Source organism: Prionailurus bengalensis, chromosome C1, assembly GCF_016509475.1.
Source record: "Prionailurus bengalensis isolate Pbe53 chromosome C1, Fcat_Pben_1.1_paternal_pri, whole genome shotgun sequence".
Classification (NCBI taxonomy): domain Eukaryota; kingdom Metazoa; phylum Chordata; class Mammalia; order Carnivora; family Felidae; genus Prionailurus; species Prionailurus bengalensis.
The window spans coordinates 201,933,068-201,955,951 of record NC_057345.1 but is presented as its reverse complement, the minus strand read 5'-3'; the positions used below and the strand labels follow the sequence as shown (position 1 = coordinate 201,955,951).

The following is a 22,884-nucleotide window of genomic DNA, read 5'->3' as shown; positions in this document are numbered from 1 at the left end:
CATGGTTCCACTGAAATACAATTTGAGAATGGCTGGTCTGTGTGTCCACATTGGTATAGGGGAACTTCGCTGGAAAACCCCACAGCAAAGACGTTATGCCCGCTCACTTCCTCCAGACCACCCAGATTATTAGATGCACGACAGCATAAATTAAATACAGCTTGATAGCTTACGGTGCCTCTTCCACCCTAGACTCTGTTTCTTAAAAGTTACCTGCTGGTCTTGCTCATAACATGGTAAAATAACATAAAAAAAACCCCACGCATTCTGTCTCTCGTCATTCTTATTTATTTTGTGCTCTCCCAGAAGGCTGGGATCTCATCTGGATCTAAGTTTCTTTATACAAGGTAATAACAAGCCCAGATAATGCTTTATGATAATGTCAAAAAATGTCAATAACTGTTATTTTCTTGGCAATGAAAACTGCAAGGTTTTATCTCAAAAGGACAGAGATGGAGCTGGTGTAAATTACTTTATAGCACTTAGCACAGTATGACACTAAAGACAGATATGAAAGTGTTTTGAAAAGATGAAACCACCATAGTGGAAAGACCTTAAAATATAGGGGTAACAGGCTTGGTTCTAGCCTCAGCTCTGCCACGGAGCAGCCATAAGTCTTTGGCCAAATCACAACCTCTGTGAGCCTTCGTTTCCCTTCCTGTAAAATGGGGATGCCAACTTCTTGCCAACCATGAATGACTGTAATAAGGATTAAGGGTTAAGAGGGTTGTTTTTTTTAATTTTTTTTTTCAACGTTTATTTATTTTTGGGACAGAGAGAGACAGAGCATGAACGGGGGAGGGGCAGAGAGAGAGGGAGACACAGAATCGGAAACAGGCTCCAGGTTCCGAGCCATCAGCCCAGAGCCTGATGCGGGGCTCGAACTCCCGGACCGCGAGATCGTGACCTGGCTGAAGTCGGACGCTCAACCGACTGCGCCACCCAGGCGCCCCAGGGGTTAAGAGGGTTTGAAAACTCCACTTTGTTATGTAAATGTCAATTTGTTATTTTGACTAAAATAACATGTATTGTCAGAGTGTTAACACATATGTTATCAGATACGCTTAGGACTAATTTCTTAACTGTTACTAGACTGAGTAACAGTTACTAGACTAAGGCATTCTCAAAATACACTAAACATAAATTCCAACTTTCTTTGAGGGATTCAGAATATATATCACCATTCTGCAGTTACCATGGGGTTTATTTTTATGACCATCTGTCAACAGTGATCTACACATGCATAAAACAGCAAATCAGTTAAGAGGTTTTAGAAGCAGACTAGGTAGGCTGAGAAATGACATGGGCTCACTGTCCTTGTCCAGAGGGGTGGGAAGAGATCATGGAAAGGCAAGCTCAGAGAACTCTGGGTACCCCCCGTAGAGCCCTTCCCAGGAAGGAACAGCTGTGGACACATCAACCCCTGAATCCCTGTCTGCAGCCCCAGACTCACAGTTTTCTCCTTGGTGGTCATTTCCTTGGCCGCGGCATCCAGGGCAGCTCTGGCCTTGGTGCTGATCCGGCCTGGGGCAATGACTACCATCTTGCGCTGCTTGGCTGGGAGCTGGGCAAGGACATCACTCTTGAGGCGTCGCAGCATGACCGCCTCTTCCAACAAGAGCTTTAGCTCTCCGAGGTTGGAGGAACCTGAATAATCCCATCCCCAGGGCTGCTGTGGAGAGAAACATACATCCAGTTAGGTTCTCCCAGGGCCAAGTTAACCAGGCTGTGACCTCAACATTCTCACAAGCTTTCTCTTCCTATGGCTTTGTTCAGAGAATTTCAAGTGGCTCTAAAAGATGAATAAAACCTAATATAATACAAATGGGAACTAGGAATGAAAAGAGAAAAAGTAAGGAATGAAGTGAACTAAAAACACATATCCTGGTGTTCTACATGCTGAACTTTCTAGCAGCAAATGCAAGATGCCAAGAGGTCTGGTATCTATTACATTAAAAGACAAGTAAGACACCCAGCTTGTCAAACTATTCCCATATTCTAAATAAACAAATCATCTTCCCTGGGGCTTCTCCTAGAGTTCACTGCACAACATAACAAATCATATTATCAGTAATACCTTTATTTGATGGGATGCACTGGGATTTAAGAAGCTGTTGTTCCTTAGTATGGGCTACACCAACACAACCAAGTGCAGTGACATGAACGCAGGGTGTTGCTGCTGCTGGTGGGAATTGAAGAAGGAACCCAGAGCACAGGATTGTACCAGTGTGGCTGAAACCAGAGGTGGGTTTTAGGGTTCACAGGCAGTCCTTCATAAAATCGGTTTCTTCACTTAGCAGCTCATGAGAGGCAATGAGCAAGAATATCTATTCCCTGTCATATAGCTAGGTAAGATGCTGCAATGAAAACCTTATTCTTCACTAACAATCTTACTCGAAATAAGAACTGATGTCTATAGTCCTGTAGAAAATCAGGGAACCAGGGTGTTTGCTGCCTTATGTTTCCAGCTGCTTATCTCTTCTCCTGTCTCAGCCTCCCCAGGGCCATGAACCACCTCGAGTAGAAGCTAGGCTTGTTCATTCTTGAGGGCCAGTGGACCTAGTCTCTCATCATGGGGATATGGCAGGTGTCCTATAAACCCATGCTACATAGAGAATAGGAAGAGATGGTCCAAGGCAAAGTAAAATGATCAAAAACTGCGTCTTCTTTTAAAAAATATCCTGAAATCAACTGGAAGTTTCAGCAAATGCCTTCATGCTATGCATAGGGTCAAAAATGAGCTCAGCAAGGGGCATTCTCTTCAGTGGCTTCTCTCAATGTAAGAAGCTGGCCACAACAACAACAAAACAGCTCTGGCCTACTGGCTGAATTAAATAAACATCATGCTGACACAGGTGGATACCGTAATTAATCTGGATGTCATGCTCCTAAATGCTACTATGTCAGCTTTTAATCTTATAGGTTAAAACCCAATAATACTAAAGGTTTAAAATTTAGAATATTCACAATCCAACAAGCTTTTATTGAAAAGTTACCATGTAGCAGGCACTGGGCTAGGTGGAAGGAAGGAAAGGCATTGTCTATGTTTGTTTTCTTGACTGGTGGTGGTGGTGGTGGGGGTGCAATGAAGAGAGAAAGGATGAATGAGGATGGCATGAAGACTGGGGAGATGGTGGACAGAGACTGGGGACACAGGAAGGGGCAGTTTGGGGGCAAAGGCAATGGATTCTGTCTTCAGCCCCTATCATCACTAGGTAAACATTCCACTATGGGCCCAGATGGCCGAGGAAGCGAAGGTCCTTCTCAGAAAGTGGGTCATTTACAAATAGGACAGAAGTACAAATCACTCGTGAAGAGTTTTGTGGGACCACGACAACTGTGTGGAATCTAATCTGGATTGATCCTGGGGAAAGTGCATTACAGATTTCGTTAAAGAAGTGTATCGCTTTAAATACATTCAATAACAGAAATTTCCTGCCTCAATAAGCAGCTAAAAATGGTTTGCAATTAACTTTGCAAAGCACTACAATTTACATTATAAGCACTGTGTTTGAACGTAAGTGGGTATTTTTAAAGTACTTGAAAAGTTTTTTGAAAGAGCATTTAAAAAATAAGGCAGACAGTCTTATTTACATCACAAACTTGCATAGCAAGGCTTTTTCTCAAGACGGCATGAGGCATGCACGCAGAAGGAGTAAGCTGCAGCCATTTCTCCAATGTGTCAGCATCTTCGATGCAAATAGTGGCTCAGTATAGTTGTCATTTGACCACAAAACAGGAATCCTTAAGGTCTGAAACAATGAGGTCCTAGAGACCGGTTGGAGCCTTTGCAGCAGGGGCCCCACCCCCAAGAAAGAAGTCAGGGGAGGCTCAGGATGTGGCTTCAAGGTTCACGAAGTTACAAAGTTACAGCAGAACAGCTGGGGGAAAGGAGAAGTGACCTACAGTTGAGAGAGGGGACCTGAGTCTGCCATTCTCATTCAGGGCCGTGTGGACCCTCGTGGGAACAGAGGTGAGGAGTGGAGGAGTCTGACTTTGCCAGATGAAGGATTGCCGCTGAAGGATAAATTCATTGCCCTGGCCACAGTTTCAAAAACAGAGATTAGAAGGAAAAATTGATGAATCTTCCCTCTGGTTTTCAGATTGTGGAAGTTCCGGAGCCTGGATCAAAGGGAGCTACTAGGGGCACAGGAAGAAGACGCCAGCCAGCCCCACTCCCATCCCAACGGCCAGAGAGGTCGCCGGCCGGGACTTCCGCTTCCACCCCCCTCGGCCAACCAAGGCCATGGCACGCGAGCTAACAGAGGAGCTGCATCCCATGGGGGGTTCTGGAGAGGGTGAAGAAGGCACCAGAGCCAAGAAGGAGGAGCCCAAACCCAGAAGAAAACAGCTCAGTGCATAAGGAAAAAAATGAACACCTAAGCAAACGAGAGGCTGATTTTCTGGGTCATCCCTTCTTGGGTTATTTTTGGGGAAGAATATAGGAAACGTGCCCAGGCTTTGGCCAAGCTGGTTATGGCTGCCTGACGCTGAGAGGCCCCCCCAACTCAGGAAACATGCTGAGCCCACCGTAGAGGGAGGCACAGCTGTAGACAAGGAGAGAAACAAGGCTCAGTTAGGAGCCTCCTCTGCTGAGGAAGACAGTGTCCTGTGCTCAGCTGGCTTGATCAGACTGATGCACACTGAGGGATTCAACGGCCCATCAGGAGGAATGCAGGATTGGTAAATCATGTAAACATTTAAAAAATGCCAATTTTCTCGTTTACAAAAGTAATCCATTTCTTGTACATTATTTCGTGTACGTCATCTTCCAATCATATAGGAAAGAGAGGTGCAGGGGAGAGGGGAGGGGAGAGACAGGGATAAAGAGAGGGAGGGAGAGAGAACAAATGAATGAATGAATTATGGGGAAAATTTTGCATCCTACTTTTTTCCCTACTCTTGTATTTCCCCATGTCATTAAATAGACATTTTTTTTTCCAGTTAAAAAAAAAAATCGAGGTTTTAGAAATCAAGATTTTGGGGCGCCTCGGTGGCTCAGTCGGTTGAGTGTCTGACTCTTGGTTTTGGCTTAGGTCATGATCTCACGGTTCATGAGTTCAAGTCCCGCATCAGGCTCCGAGGTGACAGTGCACTACCTCCTTGGGATTCTGTCTCTCCCTCACTCTCTGCCCCTCCCCCATGCACACAGGTGTGTGCCATGAGCTCTTTCTCTCTCAAAATAAATAAACCTCAAACAAAAAATCAAGACTTTGATTGCAATGGCATTCGTGTTCACAAGGCTCTCTCTGACACGTTTGGAGACTGAAGCTGTGCAGATTGTAGCTCCAGAGGAACCTGCTCCACTGGCACTGTGTTCATAGAGAATCTGTAGCTCAGAGGCTTCTAGCCTCCTGAGCAGGCACAATTCACTGTCATGAGTCAACATTTTGACTGACGAGAGCCCACCAAGGCAGCACCAGATCACACTCTCCACTCCACCCATTTCGATGTCTCTGTGGGCTTTTTTGCACAGAGCATATGGGCCCCGGCCTCACCCCTAGCTCGCCCGGGTGCCCTTCTCAGAGTTCTGTGCACCTACGCATCAGCCACCGGTCCCTTTATTGGGAAACACCACCCTGGAATCACAAGCATTACAACTAGGAGGGACTGTTCTTATCTTATCCTTGAGGACACTCGGAGGTCAGAGTTAGGGGCAAAGCAGGACTAAAATCTGGGTCCGGCTCCCTGGCCAGTGTGCCTCTGATCGTAACCATGGCCAAAGAGAAGGAACACAAAGGAGGTCTCAAAATCAGGGTAAGGAATGGGTGGGGGAGAGGGGAGGGGAGAATAAATACCTGCTTGGCATCACAGTAGCGAAGTCCAAATGCATGAAACTGAGGGAAGAAAGTTGGCCTGACCCCAATGATCTGGGTGTAGAGCTCTGCAGGCCGGGACATGGCTGGTGTGCCGGACAGCAGGATCACCCTCTTGGCAACCTAGAAAACAAACAGCCAGAGGGATTGAGAGTGCACAGAGGAGCACATAGGGAATATCCCAAATGCCCCACTGGGATAGGAGCTGGATGCCCCAGAGACAGCAAAATCCCCTGGAATGTAGCGGGAGCATTTCTCACTTCCTGGGCACTCTGCGGCAGTTATCCAGTTTACTGCTCTCAGAACCCAAGGAGATCTGGATTCTGAAGACACTGCAGGCTGGCCTACACCTGGGAACTCTAAGCAAAGGTACATGGCCAGAGAAGAAGAACACACAAGTTCCACAAGCCTCACGGTGTGACCCACGGAAGCAGCTGGATGCCACTTCCTGGGCTGCCTTTGGGACAGCCCTGTCCCCCTGTATCAGGACCTAGCACATTATCCTGAATTCTACCTCTTCTGTCTCCCTCACTAGATTGCAAGCATCTTAAGATCAGGGCTGTGTCCACCTTTATCTTCTGTTGCACAGTACCTGGCACAAAGCAAGTGATCTATAAATACTCGATGCATGCTGAAAAATATTCAGCTAACCAGTAACCAAGGGAAGACAGAAGAAACTCAAAGAATTCAGTATTGGAAGTGGAAGCTGGGGAGAGACCACCAGGTCTGACCTTTTTCCAGAGGGGATCTCTGATCTCTGACATCCAAGTTGAACTTCTGATCAGATAATGACACTGAGGACAGGAGGAAGAGTCAGGGGTGGCCTGTGCGTAAGCCTCTAACTGATTTTCTTTGGAGGAAAAAAAGGCTGTCGCTAACCCAGCGACACAATGCCTTGAGCCCAGAGAGCCCTGATTTAGCCTATTTTTCAGTTAAAAAGGACTTTAAAAAGTGGGACCTGGGTCCATTGACCCTAAACCCAGCCCAGGTCTGCAGCAGCCTGCTTGGCAGTGAGTAGGACAGAAATAAATGGTCTACGCCAAAGATGAGCTCCAAGTTCCCCACCATCCTGACACCAACCTGACCCAAAGGTGATCAAACCGAAATGTACCACGTCGTATTAAGATGGGAAAGAGGGGAGAACCGAAAAGGAGACACTCGCTGCTATATTAGGGGAGGGAATGGCCAAAAATTACTGGAGGTAAAATCCATTTCAGCTCTGGGAAGGAAGCCTACCACGGAGCTCAGTTGTCTAGAAACACCTTGTTAACCACTGTAACCTTGAGTTAACAACAGGAGTGTAAGGCAATCGCACGCAGTAAATCACCTAGGAGAGGAAATTAGGTTTTCAAATGGATATGCTGCCTCATAAAAATAAATAAATAAAGGTGCAACAGAGAGAAGAAAAATGTTTCTTTATAAATATACAATATATACAACTCTCAAGATGCACTTCTGCCCTCTCAGCGACCGCCAATACCTAATTCCATTATGACAGGAGAGCTATGAATTTCTCCAGCTATAATTTTCCACAGTTCAATTACCCAGCCTTCTAATTTCCTGCGCGGTTTAATGCAGACTCATTAAAATAACAATGAGCTTCTTGAATGACGTCTGTAGCACTGCTTGCCTTGGCTCAAGACCATTTCAATGAAACGGGGAAAATGAGAAGCCTTATCAAGAAGAGAAAATCAGCCTATCATCCTAAACCTATTCCCCACGTCGCTGTTGGTGCCTGGGGAGGGGCAGCTCACAAACCAGGTGATGGAAAATCACTCCAGGACAGTGTTAATCTGGAGCCCGTTATCCCATACGCTGCCTTGACTAGGGCTGATGAAGCCGCTGAAAATGGACGTTTGTGGGTGTTTAAAAAGCAGAGGCAGCATTATGGAAAAAGAAAAAGACCAGCTCTGAAAAGAAGCCAGAACAGCGTCTTATCTTTTCTGGAATGATTTAGCCTGCTCCCTGCTCAGCCCCAACACGGTGGTGCCATCATGACTGTCACCCATGCAGCCTGTCATCCTGCCCAGCTGTAAATGATTTGTAGGTCACCGTCCACCTCGGAGAACTTCCAACTTAAGAAAATATAAATGTATAAAATTACATCCATCAACACTAAGCTGAATACTTTACAGTTAACCCCTGTGGCTAAGCACAGAAAGCAGTATCCAAGAAATCCACAAGGGAGCGGTGAAAAAAAATAATTTCTATGTGGTATCCGCAAGAGATCATGTGATTCACAGGAACAGATGCTTGGGGGTAGGGGGGAGGCAGATGACCTTCAAAGGCAGGTTTAGTTTCCTCATGGGTCAAGGTCATCAGGTCAGCCCTGTGGAACAGGTTGCTGGCAGGACAAGTTAATATATGTAATTTGCCAAGGAGAACCCAATCTGACTCACAGTGCATAACCTACACACAGGTTTCTTTTTTCACATAGATTTTTAATTATGAGCTAAGAGAATGTTATGCTGCAAAGAAAAGAACCAAAATTGTAAGTTCGTACAAGACGCAGCCTGGGAATTCTTCCTCGCTTTCCATCATTACCTCTTTTTTTTTTTTTTTTTTTCCAACTGAGCTAATAACTTGCTTTACTGAATTATTCTGACCGGTTAAAACACACTTCACCAAGGCTCCAGACTGGGGAAAAAGTCATGCTTCCCAAAGCCCAAAGTTCTTGCCAAGTGTTATTCCTGATGGTATTCTAAATAAAGTTCAGGCCATAGCGGAGTCCCCTGAGATTTAGAAGTACAACGTGAGAAGGCTGGTGACATCCAAAAGCAGGTCAAGCCCACGCTACCCAAGTGTCCTGTTACACACAAGCTCTATGTGGCACGGACACTGGAGCTATGCTGTCACGAGTGTAGAAGTCATTATAGAATCTTCAAAAATAAGGAGAGAGGCCAACACAGTTTGGGGACACGTGACCAAAAGTACACAGATCAAGAACAAACGCAGGATCATTGTCACTACCCAAGAAACAACCAAAGAGTCAACATCTGTAGTTAAATCTAAATCCTGAGAACAAGAGGGAAACCCCAATCTTCAGGAGAAATCCGGTGACTGGAATCCGAGCAGAAGATCGAGGTTCTGTTCGTCCCCCTGCTCTCCACAACACGCAAGGCCAAACCAAGATAAATAGCATAATTATGCCCCTGTTGACCAAGGGCCACCCCAGGGATCAGCAGTGATCCCTACCACTTAGTGATGCCTCGTAAATGGCCTGAGTCTCTGGTCGGGTCAGCATATTTCATATAAAATAGTTCCCTTCTAGGTTTTAGCCTTTTCCCCAAAAGAGACACAGCTCCAGTCACAAGTCTGAACACCACCACCAGCACTAAACTGATCTGCATGACAATCACAGAGCTTTCAAGGCAGGTGAGCATCACTGCTTCGATATTAATAAAATTCTGATGCCATGTAAAAGGCAACTCATTCTGAGGTAAGAACAGAAACAAGGAAGAACATGACTATAGCAGTTCAAAAACACCAAAATGTACAAGAAAACATTAAACGTTATAATTATAGCTAATTAAAGTTCTGTTGTTTTGACCTTCAAGGCCTGCATGGGTATAGGTATCACTAATATAACACACATGCTCAAATTAAATACTAAGCATGTTTTTTTCCTCCGGAAAAAAGTCTATTTTACCTTACGTACTAGATTCCAATAATTTCATTTCTGATTCTGTGCTGCAATTGAGAGAATTCATACCAGAACAGCAGGACCACAAGGGACTTCTCCTGCAGCCTCGTCAACTGGGACGGCAGACCTTCCAACTGAGACCACTCTCCCTTCGGGCTGAGAGGGGCGAAGAGCCGTCTCTTGTCGATGTGGCGGGACTGGGTTTTCTACCACCTGCTTGTATATCATATGAAAAGATGGCCAAAGCCTGGCTACAACCCCATCAAAACGGAACAGATGACATGTATTATGGTAGAGTCATACAACCAAAAACAGTATTTGTAACAATGAACTTGTGTCATCTGAAATGAGGTGGGACAGTTTCTGAGGTACACTATTAAGAGAAAAAAGGCAGGGGCAAAGGAGTGGTTGTAGAACACTCTAAGAAGGAATGAAGAAAACCCGGATGCACATACTCACCGGGCATAGACTACATTTTAGAAGTAAACGTGAGAATCTGGTAACCTGGGCTGCCTTTGCAGACACAGATCGAGGGCTCAGGGGCCCAGAGGGGGAACAGAGTCATTTTTCACCGTACACCCTTTTGAATATATCATTTATTTACACTCACTTAATGAGGATGGAAAAAGAAAAGGCTCATACATTTTAGACCACTACTCTCATTTCATCTAACCAATCAACAGTGATTTGTAAAAGAGGCTCTATTCACACAAAAAGAAAAACAGGTATTTATTAGGAAAGGATGGTGGGGATTCTGAGGGCTTTTTCTCTCTACTGAAATCATCTAACACTGGTTTGACGGTAAGAAGCACTATAAACCCAACATCACTAAGGAAGACTCAAACACGTACCTCGTTGCACAAAAGAAAGAGACTGACACCCATGAGGGCCAGAGTCATGTGGGAAAGACTGTGTGGTTCAGGCTGAGTGGGAGTAGAGACAGTCATGCTTGGCCACATGGGACATCAGAGGCATCTATCAAAAGGTGAAATTCTGACCCAGCAATTCTGCGTGTAAACATCTGTCCTAATGGGGTCGAGGTGTGCAAGCTGCAAAGACATGGATGGTGCTCGCTTGCAAAATTATTCATAATAGCAAAACAACATCCAACACTAAGGGTTAAATTACGGGACACGTCCACACAACATGATGCTCTAGAGCCATTAAAAATGATGACCCTGCTCTCCAACTGCCATGTTGGAAAAATAACCAAGCTGTTACTGGTGGTTTTCTCCATTGGAAGGAATAAAGGGGATCTGAATTTTGTTCTTCATAGCTTTCTGTCTTGCCTACTTTCATGCATGTATACATAAAAACAGAACTACCTTTCTTTAGTAGCCCAAACAAATAGTGCTGTAGGAGAAGAAAGACGTCACACTTCCCAGGGGACGACACCAGTTTCCTATAACCTCAACCACACGTGCCCTGTGTCTGCCATCACCATTTATGAAACCTGTATTTCCAGGATGTGATCTGGCCTGGCCATCTCACAGACTGGATGGCATAACCTAATCACCCCACCATGCACATTTGCTTAACATGTCTTGAAATCATCAGAATATAGTTCTAGGAGGTGCACAAGTTGGAGGAACAACCAAGTGGAACCAAATTAGGCCCTGACATGGCTTTTCAAGGGCATATTTTACTTTTCCCAACTCTCCTCTTGTTCCAAAAATATTTAGATTCATCTCCTTGGAGTACCTAGATCAGTGGTTCTCAACAGAGATGGGGAGGAGTGATTTGCCCCCCAGAGCACGTTTGGCAATATCTGGAGACAATTTTGGTTGTCACCACTGGGGGGTACTACTGACACTTAGTGGGTAGAGGCCAGGGATGGTGCTACACTTCCTACAGCACACAGGACAGCCCTGCACAACAAAGAACGATCCAGCCCACAGTGTCAATGGTGCCACGGCTAAGAAACTCTGATCTAGATGAAAACACAGCGGAGAGATGAAAGGTTTGAGGCAGAATGCCTCAGCCCCACCTCCACTCACAGGTCTGGAACCCTGTGAACTCAATGTTATATACGAGAGTGGATTCAGGACACCTTCATCAACAGCAGGCTATGTTCGTGGGTCCTGTCTTAAAGTGTTAACACATCCAGGTTGTACAGCAAGTGCAGAGTAATCTATGCTAGTTAACTGCTAAAAAATTTGTCTCAAATATATCAATTTGAAATACACCCACGATATTAAAGATATAAATGCTGCTTTAAAAGGTCTGGCTCAGAAGCACATATTTCGGAAACAAGGATGCGGTCCAGCTTTCCCGGCTGGGCAATGACTGCATTAACAAGAAGGCTGCTCAGAAGCTCCCCAACTATACCTTTAATGATATACCCGATCTACTGTGCCGTTTCTTTGGCCTCAACAATCAAGGGTACACATTTACTTTTAGGTATGGCTATAATACTGGAACCACAGTACGAAGATCTGGTAACATTTTGCAAAAGAGAACATATTAAAGCCTCCTAAAAGAAGGGTCACCACTCTGGGAAAAATGTTTCATTTAAGTGTGTCCATAAATATTTATAGGTAACATGAGCAGAGGATCAAGGTTTTTAAGTAAAGGACTTTTATTTTAAGTTTGGAGCATATGACATAATCCTGCTTTGGAAGATGTATCATATTACTTGTTATTCCTAAAACAAAAGAAAGCAAAATAAAACTTGAAATGAGTAGACGGCTGTGCTTCAGGGGGAGTTGAAAAAATTAAGTGAATTTTCAAATGTTAATAAGCCCCAGCAACACTTAGCATATTTGTTTTCCCTAGTTTAGGTACAACTTAAAGCTTCTTTTAAGCAATGAAAACGCAGGTTTAAAGTGCTGGCACAACACCAAGGCTGCTTTAATAAAGCACAAGATAAACATGTACTTTTGTCTGCTCAGTCTACATAAACCAAAGTAGATTCTCCCAAAGTCATCTGTGAGAGATTTCTACCTTAGGAGAGGAAAAAGCTACCTTCCTAATTGTGGTATTGTCCCCCAATATTAAGAAAAAGCTCCCCACAAAAAGAAGGAAGGAAATTTGGGGGCCTTGCCACCGTCTGGGGTCGGGAGAGTCTGGACACAAGCCACAGACATGGAAGTGTGTGCCAGGTAAAACATGGCACAGGTTGAATTCATGTCAGAATAGAACACATCCAGGTAAAGACCCGAAGCTCCACTAAATCCACACCCCCACCTGCTCTGAAGCCAAGGATCAACCAGCCAAAGCACTTAGGCCCCCATGTAGGCCACAGAAAGGGGTGCACATGGCTGCCCGTCTCGCTAACAAAAAAGGCTTAGGGTGACCCCAGGAAAGAGCACCAGCTTTTGGGCATGACTCGGGTTTGCCAATGCTTCCTGCTGATACCTGATGGCCCGGTTCCAAGTCTGTATGATTCCTCTCCCTTGGTTCCTAGCACCATGAGAGCCGGGTCCCCACAAGTGGCTTAGAATGACAGGAAGCTTCTCCTGAGCTGTTCAGAGGACACGATGCTGGCAGCTCCCCTCTGCCTTGTCCGGGAGCCCGAGGAGGACCCAAAATGCAGTCCCCATCCAGCCTGTGACCTTCAACAGGACTTCATCTCTGAGAGACAGAGGTGACTGCACCAGGCGCCAGTTCCTTAGCAGGACGTCAGGAAGAACACCGAGTCTGGCACTGAAGCCCTACACGGTGATAGCTTCGGTCAACGTAAGTCACGTCCACGGCCCAGAGCCCCTGGCCCTGGACTTACAGCCCCTGCTCTCCTTGGACCCGCCTGCAAGCCTGAGCAAGATACAGCAGGACCTCAGAGCTGGGTGGGCTCCAGCCTCAAGTCTATTCTCAGCAGGACTCACCTTGAGGATGGGCATAGCTGCGCGACAGCGGGCTGTCTTAATGTTCTTGAGGAAGTGAGATTCATCCTGAAAAGAAACAGCCAAATCCTGAGCGGATGGAGACAGGGCTTGTGTTAAGCTTGACCTGGCATGGCGTTGCACTGAGGATGCCTCCCCTAGCGGTTTCTTGTTCAACCATAACCGATCATGAGTCCCTGTCACATTTTCTAAACCCAAATTTGTAACTAATACATTCTTAGTATTTTGAGGGGAAGTTTCTATTTTGGTACATATTCAAATCACTTGCTATGTACCTGAGCAACCAACAGACCTCTCTACAGTTTCTCTATCAATAAAATGGGTAAAATACCACTACCTAACTTATCAGGTTGCTGTAAGTCTTAATGAGCTGACACACAGAACAGTCCTGCCAGCTAACGTAGTAAGCACCCAGTGGTTATTGGCCACACTATGATGGGGACACAGTGGGGGGGGGATCCTGGCTCTATCTCTAGAGGTGATGTGAGAAACCTCCTGTTCCATTTCAGCTATGATAAACCGAAATGGACCTCAAAAGCACAATGGAGGGGAGTATAAGTAAGGTGAACCCACAAATGTCACAGTATCTGTTCCTAGAAAGCTGGGCTGTAATATTCATACTGTGTGATGACGAATGCATATGACAGCCAAGAAAAAGGGATTTATAGAGAGAAACAGCAGAAAGTACAGAGGACAGGGAAGGAAAAGACCCTTTAAGCAGTGGGCTAACATGTACCACCACTCTAACCCCAAGGAATGGCTTCTATCTGAACTCTCCGAAGAAGTGTAACATCTTAGAGTTGACACTTTATTCCCTCTTACAACATTTCTCTGAAATCAGAAGACAGGGCTCTTAAATAACTGAAGACAAACCAACACTGGTGGTAAGTGGCTTGCCAAAAACCATATGGCAGGCTAAGTGTTGAGCCAGAAGCAGAAAAACATGAATTCTACAGCCAGATGCAGTCCAGCTTTGATCAATGACGCCCCATCTTGCTGGCTTCATGCCTGTGGGCAAATCATGTAACCACTTTCACTGTCGGTTCCATTAGGGCTGAAATGGAGAGAACATCTGCCTTAGGAGCCACCGGGAAGATCGGCAGTTACACATAAAGTACCTGACACAGGGTAACCCTCAGGAGATGAAGGCATTATTCTTCCTACACATTGTAGAACCGTCACCATCATCCTGGGATACTTCATGTTTTCATTTTACAGGTATGCTACCATTTTTTCAAAGCCACACCCAAATTTGTGCCAAACCAGAAATGACTCCCTCGAAGACTCATTGCCCTGACAGCTATGGGAAGATATAAACATTTGGGGCACTTGGGTGGCTCAGTGCGTTAAGCATCCAACTCTTGATCAGCTCAGGTCATGATCTCACGGTTTGTGAGATCGAGCCCCACGTCAGGCTCTGTGCTGACGGCTTCTCTCTCCCCCTCTGTCCCTCCCCTGATTGCACACTGTCTTGCTCTGTCTCAAAATAAATAAATAAACTTTTACAAAAAGATATAACCATTTAAGTTTGCTTGAGCTAAGGCCATAGTATGGTTCTCACGCCCAAATCATGATAATAGATGCCCGAGGTCAGCAACTATGCCTTCTTCTTCTCTTCTCTGAGTTCCCACAATACTTGGCTCACACATCTATGAAAGCCCTAAAATGTATTATAATGATCCGTGTGCTATGTGTCTGTCTGTCCTACTGGACTACGGTATCTTAGAGAACGGGGCTGACTCTCCTCCCTCCACACCCCCAGGGCACGGCACCGTGCGGGCCGTGGAGCTCGCGCTCAGCTGTTGGCTGGACATGCGGATGAACGAGCCTCCCATGACAGCCAGCCCCAAGTCGAGAAACCCACAGGCTCTACGGCGACTTGCTGACTTTTCTGGGCCTCCTAAAAACTCATCCCTTTCTCTCCTTCTAGATGAGATATGCACTACACATTTTGAGCATCAAGATTTGGGAAGCCACTGTCAGAGAATTCAGGAAAATACCACTGGCTTTAAAATTCACACGTCTGAATAAAGAAGACTCTTTCATATCGTCCCGAGGCACTGGGTGTCCCTCTTTCACCAAGAGGATAAACAAGGGTAAGCTTCCATTGAAAACCATCCGCTGCGGTCTTCGGCCCTGCATGTCTGTTAGTGGCTACCTGGATGGGGGATGGGGACTGCACACCTTTTCATAATCTTTAGTTGTGGGCCATGTGAACACACGGGGTTCTGACAGGTAGCCGGCACCAGGTCTCTCTAGACTTTCCTTACGGAGTACGTGAAGCATGTAAACAAGGAAAGCCAGTGACTGAAAGATGTGCTGTCACATCTGTGCACAGAACTTGAGTAAAGCCTACTCAAAAAACAACAAACCTGAGGAAAAAGTATAGGTGGCCCTCGAACAACACAGGGATTAGGGGCACTAACCACCCCCGCCCCCTCCCACCCCCCGTCTCGTAAAGTCAAAAGTCAGTGTTTACTTTGGACTCCCCCAAACCTTTACTCATCCAGAAGTCTTACCGATAACATACAGTCGATTAGCACATACTTAGTATGGTATAGGATTATATGATGAATTCTTACAACAAAGTAATCTAGAGAAAAAGAATTAAGGAAATCATAAGGAAGAGAAAAGCCAGTACTGGACTGAACTTATCAAAAAAAAATGTGCCCATAAGTGGGTCCATGCATTCAAACCCATGTGGTTCAAGGGTCAGCTGTACTTTTTGAGGTGGGGGAGGGAGGGTCTTTATACTGGTTGGAAAAAACCTTATTAGCTGTTTGGACCGTATGCCTAAGCCACCCGGACAAGAGGCCGCCACATGAAGGTACACGCCCTTGTTGTCCGCACCAGCAGCCCCTGTCCATGACTTTGTGTTGGAGAGATGGGCTGCAAACCCCCAGTTCAGGCCCAGTAAATGACACTTTTCAAAAAGCGCCCCAGGAGATTCTAATATGCAGCTAGGTTGAGGACTGCTATTTGAGATGAATAAAATGTCAGTTTCCCACAAAATAAAGGCAGTGATTTCTATTCTCTTAGAAACAGAGGGAGGCTCCCGTAGAACACAGGCATCAAAGTTCTTGGAGCTTTTAAGAGAAAGTTTCCCCAGAGAGAAAGTACTTAAAGACTTTGCCAAGTCACTTACGATGATGACAACTTTAAAAGGGGTTTTTAGCTGTTTTTCTAACTTGCTCAGAAGGTCAAAGCTGACAATGTTGACCAAGCCAGCTGTCAGGCGGTCCTTGCCGGTCACCACGACATTGATGCGGTCTGGGCTCAGAGATGGCAGCCACCGAAGGAAGGCCTGGGGATGAGAGGGGAGAATGGAGCCTGGGAGACCCGGCCGGCAGCAGTCAGCTGAGGCCCCAGCCGACCCATCAACAGCACCCCCTCAAGGGACAATGTTAACGCTCCCCGAGAAACAAACTCAGCGCCTTTCTCTCCACACCCTTCTGCATTTGCTGGCACCCTTGGGCCCATGAACAGCAAACACCTCCGCTGCCCTCTTACCCATCTACTCCTTCACTTTCTACTAACGGGTCACTGCTTTCCTTAGTATGCAAATATCATTAGCAGTCACTATGCGGTCTGCGGATTCCATCCCTTCAATCTCTAACTAGATGGCAGGTTTCTGCAGGGAAAGAATGTGACTCTTTCAATGAGGAATTTTATAAAGGAAGTCTTACCAGATGCTGGTATATACCAAAGACACCGATAATGACAAAAATACTTATCACCTGCTCTCTCCAGAAATCTTGCCATCTCTAGCCAAAGCCACTGCCTGCAACCAATGGGAGGCCCCCAGCAGCCTCCGTGTCAGCGGCTGGTGTCTGGGAGCTCCCCTGGCATCCCGGGGCTGACACTGCTGTGATGTCAAGTGCTGCTTCTTTCTCTACTTTCACTTCTGCTCATAACCAAGTGACCACCTGGTTCTTTCTTTCAGCATTTCTGAGGGTGCTGTGGGAATCTAACACGCACCAAATAAATACGTGTTGAATTGTTAGTTTCTAGAGGCAGCGGCAGATTCACGTCATAGGGACAGGGATAAAAAGGTATTGTTTCGATGCACATTTTTAAAGTTTTGCTTTCTCTTCAGCTGGAAGGGCACGTCTGTGCACCGGGCTGAGTGCTACGGGCAGAGTCGCCTCTTCTCCACAAGTGGCTCACGGTGGGGCTGAGTCAGAAGCTGGCGTGTGACGAGGCTGACAGCTGCCATGAGTAGCAGAGAGCTGGGAAAAGCCACTGATGAGCTCTTCATTCTCCACCAAGTTTGCTTGTCTGGGTGTTTATTCCTTTACTGGAAGCACTCTGATCCCTAGATTTATGGAAGACAAGCTCGTGTCGGCTCCTTCGGCTATAATGGTACCTGGTCGACACGGACATCCTGCTCACATCACCTTCGGCAGGGTGCAAGAACTCTGACCTCAGGAGACGCGGCTTCAAGGTCCTGTAATGCTCCCATCACCAGTGAGCACGCTGCTTCACCTCACTGAGATTCAGTTTTGTCATCCATAAACGGGGTTGACATCTACTGCGTCCACTGCACACGGCTGCCTTGGGATGAGGAGGTAACCATTTTGAGCTGAAGTGTGGTACAGGTGAAAGGTGTTACCGGCAGGGGCACAGGACGTACTGGGGAAGAGTCTGCTGCCAGACTGAGGCAACGCGTCCACGTCTGAGCTCACGGCTCCTTGGCTAGCTTTGGAAAGGTACAACCTGATTCTAATTCAGAAAAATCATAAGCCTGGCCTCAGAAGGCCATCTCCTCTCCCTTCCTCCCTCAGCTGAGACAGGATCTTGAAAGCTCCCGGGCCCTGTCCCCAACTGCTACTCGACTGCTTTAACACCGAGGACGCTTCGGTGTTAGAATCACAACCACAAAGGGAACTGACCTGCTCCCACGTGAAGCGCACCGAAGACGGCACCACCACCAGGAGCGGCCACTCCTTCCGATAAAAGGCCGCGATACAGATGGCTTGAATGGTCTTCCCCAGGCCCATGTCGTCAGCAAGCAGCAGGCGGCCTCTTTTCGCTATGGCAAAACTGAAAGCAGATGCGGGAAGGACAGTGGTGTGGCACTGTTAGTGTCACTGTTAGTGTCAGGGCTGTTAGCTAACCACGTAATGGGACGTGCACCACCCGGTGTGGGCCACCGCACGAGGGAACACGGGCCCTGCTCGCTACAGGCCTGCTCCCTGGACAGGGAAGGTGGGAGCCAATTAGGGGACAGTATAATCAACGATAACACTGAAGAGTCAAAATAGGGAAAATGTGAAATGGGGGTCAAAAGGCAGGGAGGGGCTCTAGAGGATAAGCGCATCATGGAAGCCAAGGGAGAAAATTTCCAGGACAGGCGGCCCCTCAGCCCAGTGTAGGCGAGACCTGGGGGAGTGGTCAGGAGGATCCTGGGAACCAGCCCCTAAAGAGGGGCCAGGAGGGACGCCTCTCACGTGAAAGGTCTGCCTAGAAGGGAAAGGAAAAAGAGACGATGGAATTGAAATTAGGCTCTCTCAAGGTCAGAGAGGACGTTTATGCACAGGGGCAAAGGGAAGGAGCCGGCAGAGACAGGACACTGGAGAAGAGGAGGACAGGCCGTGGGGAGGATGGAGCCGGGGTGTCTATCAGGGAGCAGCAGCCTCAGCAGCTTGTCCACCAGGAGCCACCGCAGTCCCTCCGCCCTCCAGTGTGACAACCCCTGCTGACGCTGTGTGCATCGGGGTGCGTTCCAGCGTCCGGGGGGCCAGACTGGCCTGGGGGGCCGCCCGGTTCCACCGCTTCGCAGCTGGGTACCTTCACGCCAGTTACCCAATCTCCTCACGCCTCAGCCGTGAGACGGGCATGAAAGGACCCACCCCAGAGGCCGTTGCCGGGCTTTGACAGAGCTACTGTCTAAAGCACTGAAAACAGTGCCTGCCACCATCCATCCTAAGTGCTGAGGAAGTGTTTCTCTTGTAACTGCTACTCCTCAAAAAGGGAAAAATAATCAAGATGAACAGAAGAAAAATGACTTGCTTGGCTTACAAGATGAATCAGTGAAAAGCGAAACGGATCCCAAGTGCCAGATGTCTGGTCTCCTGCTCCAAACAGCAGCCCTCTTTCCTGTGAATTCCTGGAAAACTGATCATTTGCTCAGAAACCTGATAATAAGCCCATCAACTAGCTCTTTTTCTTTCCTTCTCACAGCCAAGGCAGCGTGTAGCCCCCGTGGTCAGCAGCGGGTATGGCTGGCAAGGGGCCTTTTGAGTTGCCAGAAAGTAGCGTTGCTGCCCTGGGGAAGCCAGTGCTCAGCAAAGACAGAGAAGCGAGCAGCGCATCCGCGGGGGGCGAGCTGGGTGGACTACTACTCATGGCATGTGACGGCACTGTCCTCATCGCCCAGAGGCCACAGCGGCCCAGCCGGGGGGGGGGGGGTATGCACCCCCCCCCTTCATCCCCAGGGCCGTGACCACCATATACCTTCAGTGACAAGAAAGGGAGCCCAGCACACTGCCGCCTCACTTGTCCAACAGACCCAGCCTCTCCTTGGCACACTGGCCTTAGAGAAATCTTCTAGACTGTTTCCAGGATCAACTCTCCACACGGACCAGGTGGGGAGGTAAGTGTGAAAAGACTCATTTTCTCCCTTACTTTTTGATTTACACAACTGATGGCCAGGGCGGACAGGGGCAGGTGAGCAACAAAGCACGGAGGGCCTTGTGCTGCGGCCACAACAGGAGCGCAGCCTAACAGAAAACATGCCACGACGTCGTCACAAAACATGGGTGTCAGCCCCGAGTCCACTCTTGGAAGCTGAGTGACCTCGGGCACATGACTTGCTGGGTCTCGACTCCCTCATCTGTTAAAAGGGACCATTCAGATATTAGAGGAAGCTGGTACCTATCTAGGAGACTTTGCTCCATACGATTAAGGGAGCTCTCACTGTAGTTCTTACAAAACAACATGGGACCGACAGCCCTGTTCCCTCAACACCAAATTCCTCCTCTTCAGAGAATGCAAGTAAAAATCTGCATTTAACTGGGGAGCTCTGAAGAAAGGCTGCAAGTGCAGCTTTAGCAGTTTCATTAGCCTTTCGGTTTAGCAGTTTCAGAGCCATAGTGAAAAAGGTGGAAGCTGCCGGCCAGGCTCCCGTTCAGGCACGTCACACCCCTCGGCGGAGACGAGGTTAACTGGCCGGGCCGGCAGGTGCCACGTGGGCCCCGGTCTCTAACGGAGCCCAGGAGAACTGGGATACTGAAGACAGATGCTGCCCAGGGGTGGGGGTGGGCAGGCTCTCAAGCAAGACGGAGCTGTGCAGAGCGTGTTATCCGTGACAGATGGAACTGGAGGGAAAAACGAGGGAAAGGGTGTGAGCAGAGCTGGGGCCGTGGGAATGCAGGGAGGCGGGACTCGCAGACCAAAATCCCGTCAGAGACAGTGGCCACGCGTTTGCCAAAACCTCACGAGTGGACTGCGTGTGGACAGGCCGTCCTGTTTGCCAGCGCCACGATTTCCTCTCTTCCCCTGCACGGGGCTATATCCCCAGCCACACCACCGAATGGCAGAGGCAGCTCCTGCTGTCTTCTGGATGGCCATGAGGACTGCCTTTTTCCTCTCTATGACCTCCATTCTCTTCACTAGAAGGCAAGTTCAAACCTGCCATTTGGTCCTCCCAAGCAGCTCTAGAACACAGGACAGGTCACGATGTGGGCTTATCTTTTTTTTCTGTCTATAATAAGAACGCCCTGACTTTCTTTTGGAAAACCACCACCTTCCGCTCAATCCAAGTAACTCAGGTGGGGCAGGCCCTACCAGCTGGCTCCAGGGCCTGTCATCCATTCTCACCAACAAGACTCCCCAGCCCCCAGGGCACAGCGACTGGTCCTGGCATCAGCACCGGATTTCAGGCCCTTCAGTGTCAGGCCCACCAGAAAAGAGGTGCTTCCGCTAGGTTGCTGAGCTGACGGGTGCAAGCCAGAAGTGCGAGGCAGCCCTGGCCGCCACACCTGAGGAGCACCTGGCTGAGAACAAAGCAAACTGAGGAGAGAGCCGAGCCGAGAGTGAGACAGGGAGGTGTGATGGGATCTTTGGAGACCCTTGGTTGTCTACTCCATGCACTGAGAAATCTCTCTCCTCGTTGGGTATCTGCACACCTGCGATCCAGAGTCCCGATCAACTCATAGAATTTGCAATCAATGGTTATAATCAGGCTTTGCTGACCGCACACCTGGCTGTTTAATGCCTAGCTGCTCCTAGATGTCCATGAAAGATGAATGTTCCTAAGAGAAGAAGCATCTGAACCCCATTTGTACTAAGTGATGGAGTCCAAGCAAGAAGAAGACCAAGAACCTACTTGACTCCCACTCTCTGGAAGGGCAGCAGACTGGACACGAGCTTGGAGTCCACTCCAGAAAGGTCTGCCTCAGGGATGGTTTCTGGGACACATGGAGACGTCTTCTCCAGCTGTGAAGCGAAAGCCAGGGTGAGTGTCTTGGGCAGAGGATCCAGCTGAACTTGTGGAAGGCAGCGCACTTGTGCAACTAGAAAGGAGCACAGAAGGGTATGAATGGAAGCGCTAATGCCCACGAGAGCTAAGGACAGGGAGGGCGCTTCAAAATACAGAGCTCGGTGGCTGGAATTCTGGCACATGCCGTTTTCTCAAAAACGTAACCGGAGAGAAACCTGTGGGATGACGGTCACATCCTGAGCAAGTCCATAAGGCTAGAGAACTGGTTTTCCCTCTCTATCCCTTAGTTTCTGCAAATAAGAGGGCAGTCACTAATGCCAAATTGATTTTCTACACTACACGGACACTCGGAAGAATTGCAAATGTTTCTGTGACTCTTTTTTTTTTTAACCTAAAGTAATTTAAAAACAATTCTCTCAGTATTCCCACTCAAATAAATAAGGACCCACATTCTTAAAAATCAGCCCAGAAAGACCCATGAAAAAGCAAGATATAGAATGAATAAATCTTGTCATTTCCATTCTCTTCATTTTTTTTAAGTTTATTTATTTATCTAGAGAGAGAAAGTGCGAGAGCAGGGGATGGGCAGAGAGACAGAGACAGAGACAGAGAGAATTCCAAGTAGGCTCCGCTCTGTTAGGGCAGAGCCTGATGCAAGGCTCAAACTCATGAACTGTGAGATCATGACCTAAGTCGAAATCAAGAGTCGGATGCTTAACTGACTGAGCCACCCAGGCACCCCTCTTCTTGTTTTATTTGGGTTTTGATGCTTGAGAAATTGAGAACTCTAAGTTATCTGCTGTTGATAGGCAAGGAAGCACTGTGCTCTGTGCAGAGAAGCTGTTAGGTGTTTCCAAGAAAGATCAGGAGGACAGTAGGGCTATTTATAAACAACAACAATAGCAATGACAAAAGGCAGAGTCACGCTGAGTCCACCAACTTATAAGAATACAAATGGCCCTGCACACTTGAGACCCTTTCCGTAAGACAGAATACCGATCTCCCCTTGAGAGAGGTGAGCTTTACAGCAGTGACATCAATGGTGAAGCAGACGACCAAGTTCCTTGGTTTGGAGGTGACCTGAGAGCACCTCTAAAGTAGGTTGGCAAGCTTAGACCTGCGGGCCAAACCAGCCTACTG

The 22,884-nt window shown here is 47.6% G+C and overlaps 1 protein-coding gene across 6 annotated transcripts in view; it reads right to left on the bottom strand.

Moving 5' to 3' along the window:
• The window catches only part of SMARCAL1 (SWI/SNF related, matrix associated, actin dependent regulator of chromatin, subfamily a like 1), a 54,224-nt gene that overhangs the window by 17,370 nt on the left and 13,970 nt on the right, over positions 1-22,884 (bottom strand). For all 6 annotated transcript variants that reach the window (XM_043577764.1, XM_043577768.1, XM_043577765.1 and 3 more), the window contains 6 exons: positions 21,631-21,817; positions 18,194-18,344; positions 16,447-16,605; positions 13,284-13,349; positions 5,799-5,939; positions 1,454-1,672 (listed from right to left, as the gene is read on the bottom strand). In XM_043577764.1, coding sequence (XP_043433699.1) covers positions 1,454-1,672; positions 5,799-5,939; positions 13,284-13,349; positions 16,447-16,605; positions 18,194-18,344; positions 21,631-21,817 — 923 coding nt within the window. The remainder of the gene's footprint in view (positions 1-1,453; positions 1,673-5,798; positions 5,940-13,283; positions 13,350-16,446; positions 16,606-18,193; positions 18,345-21,630; positions 21,818-22,884) is intronic.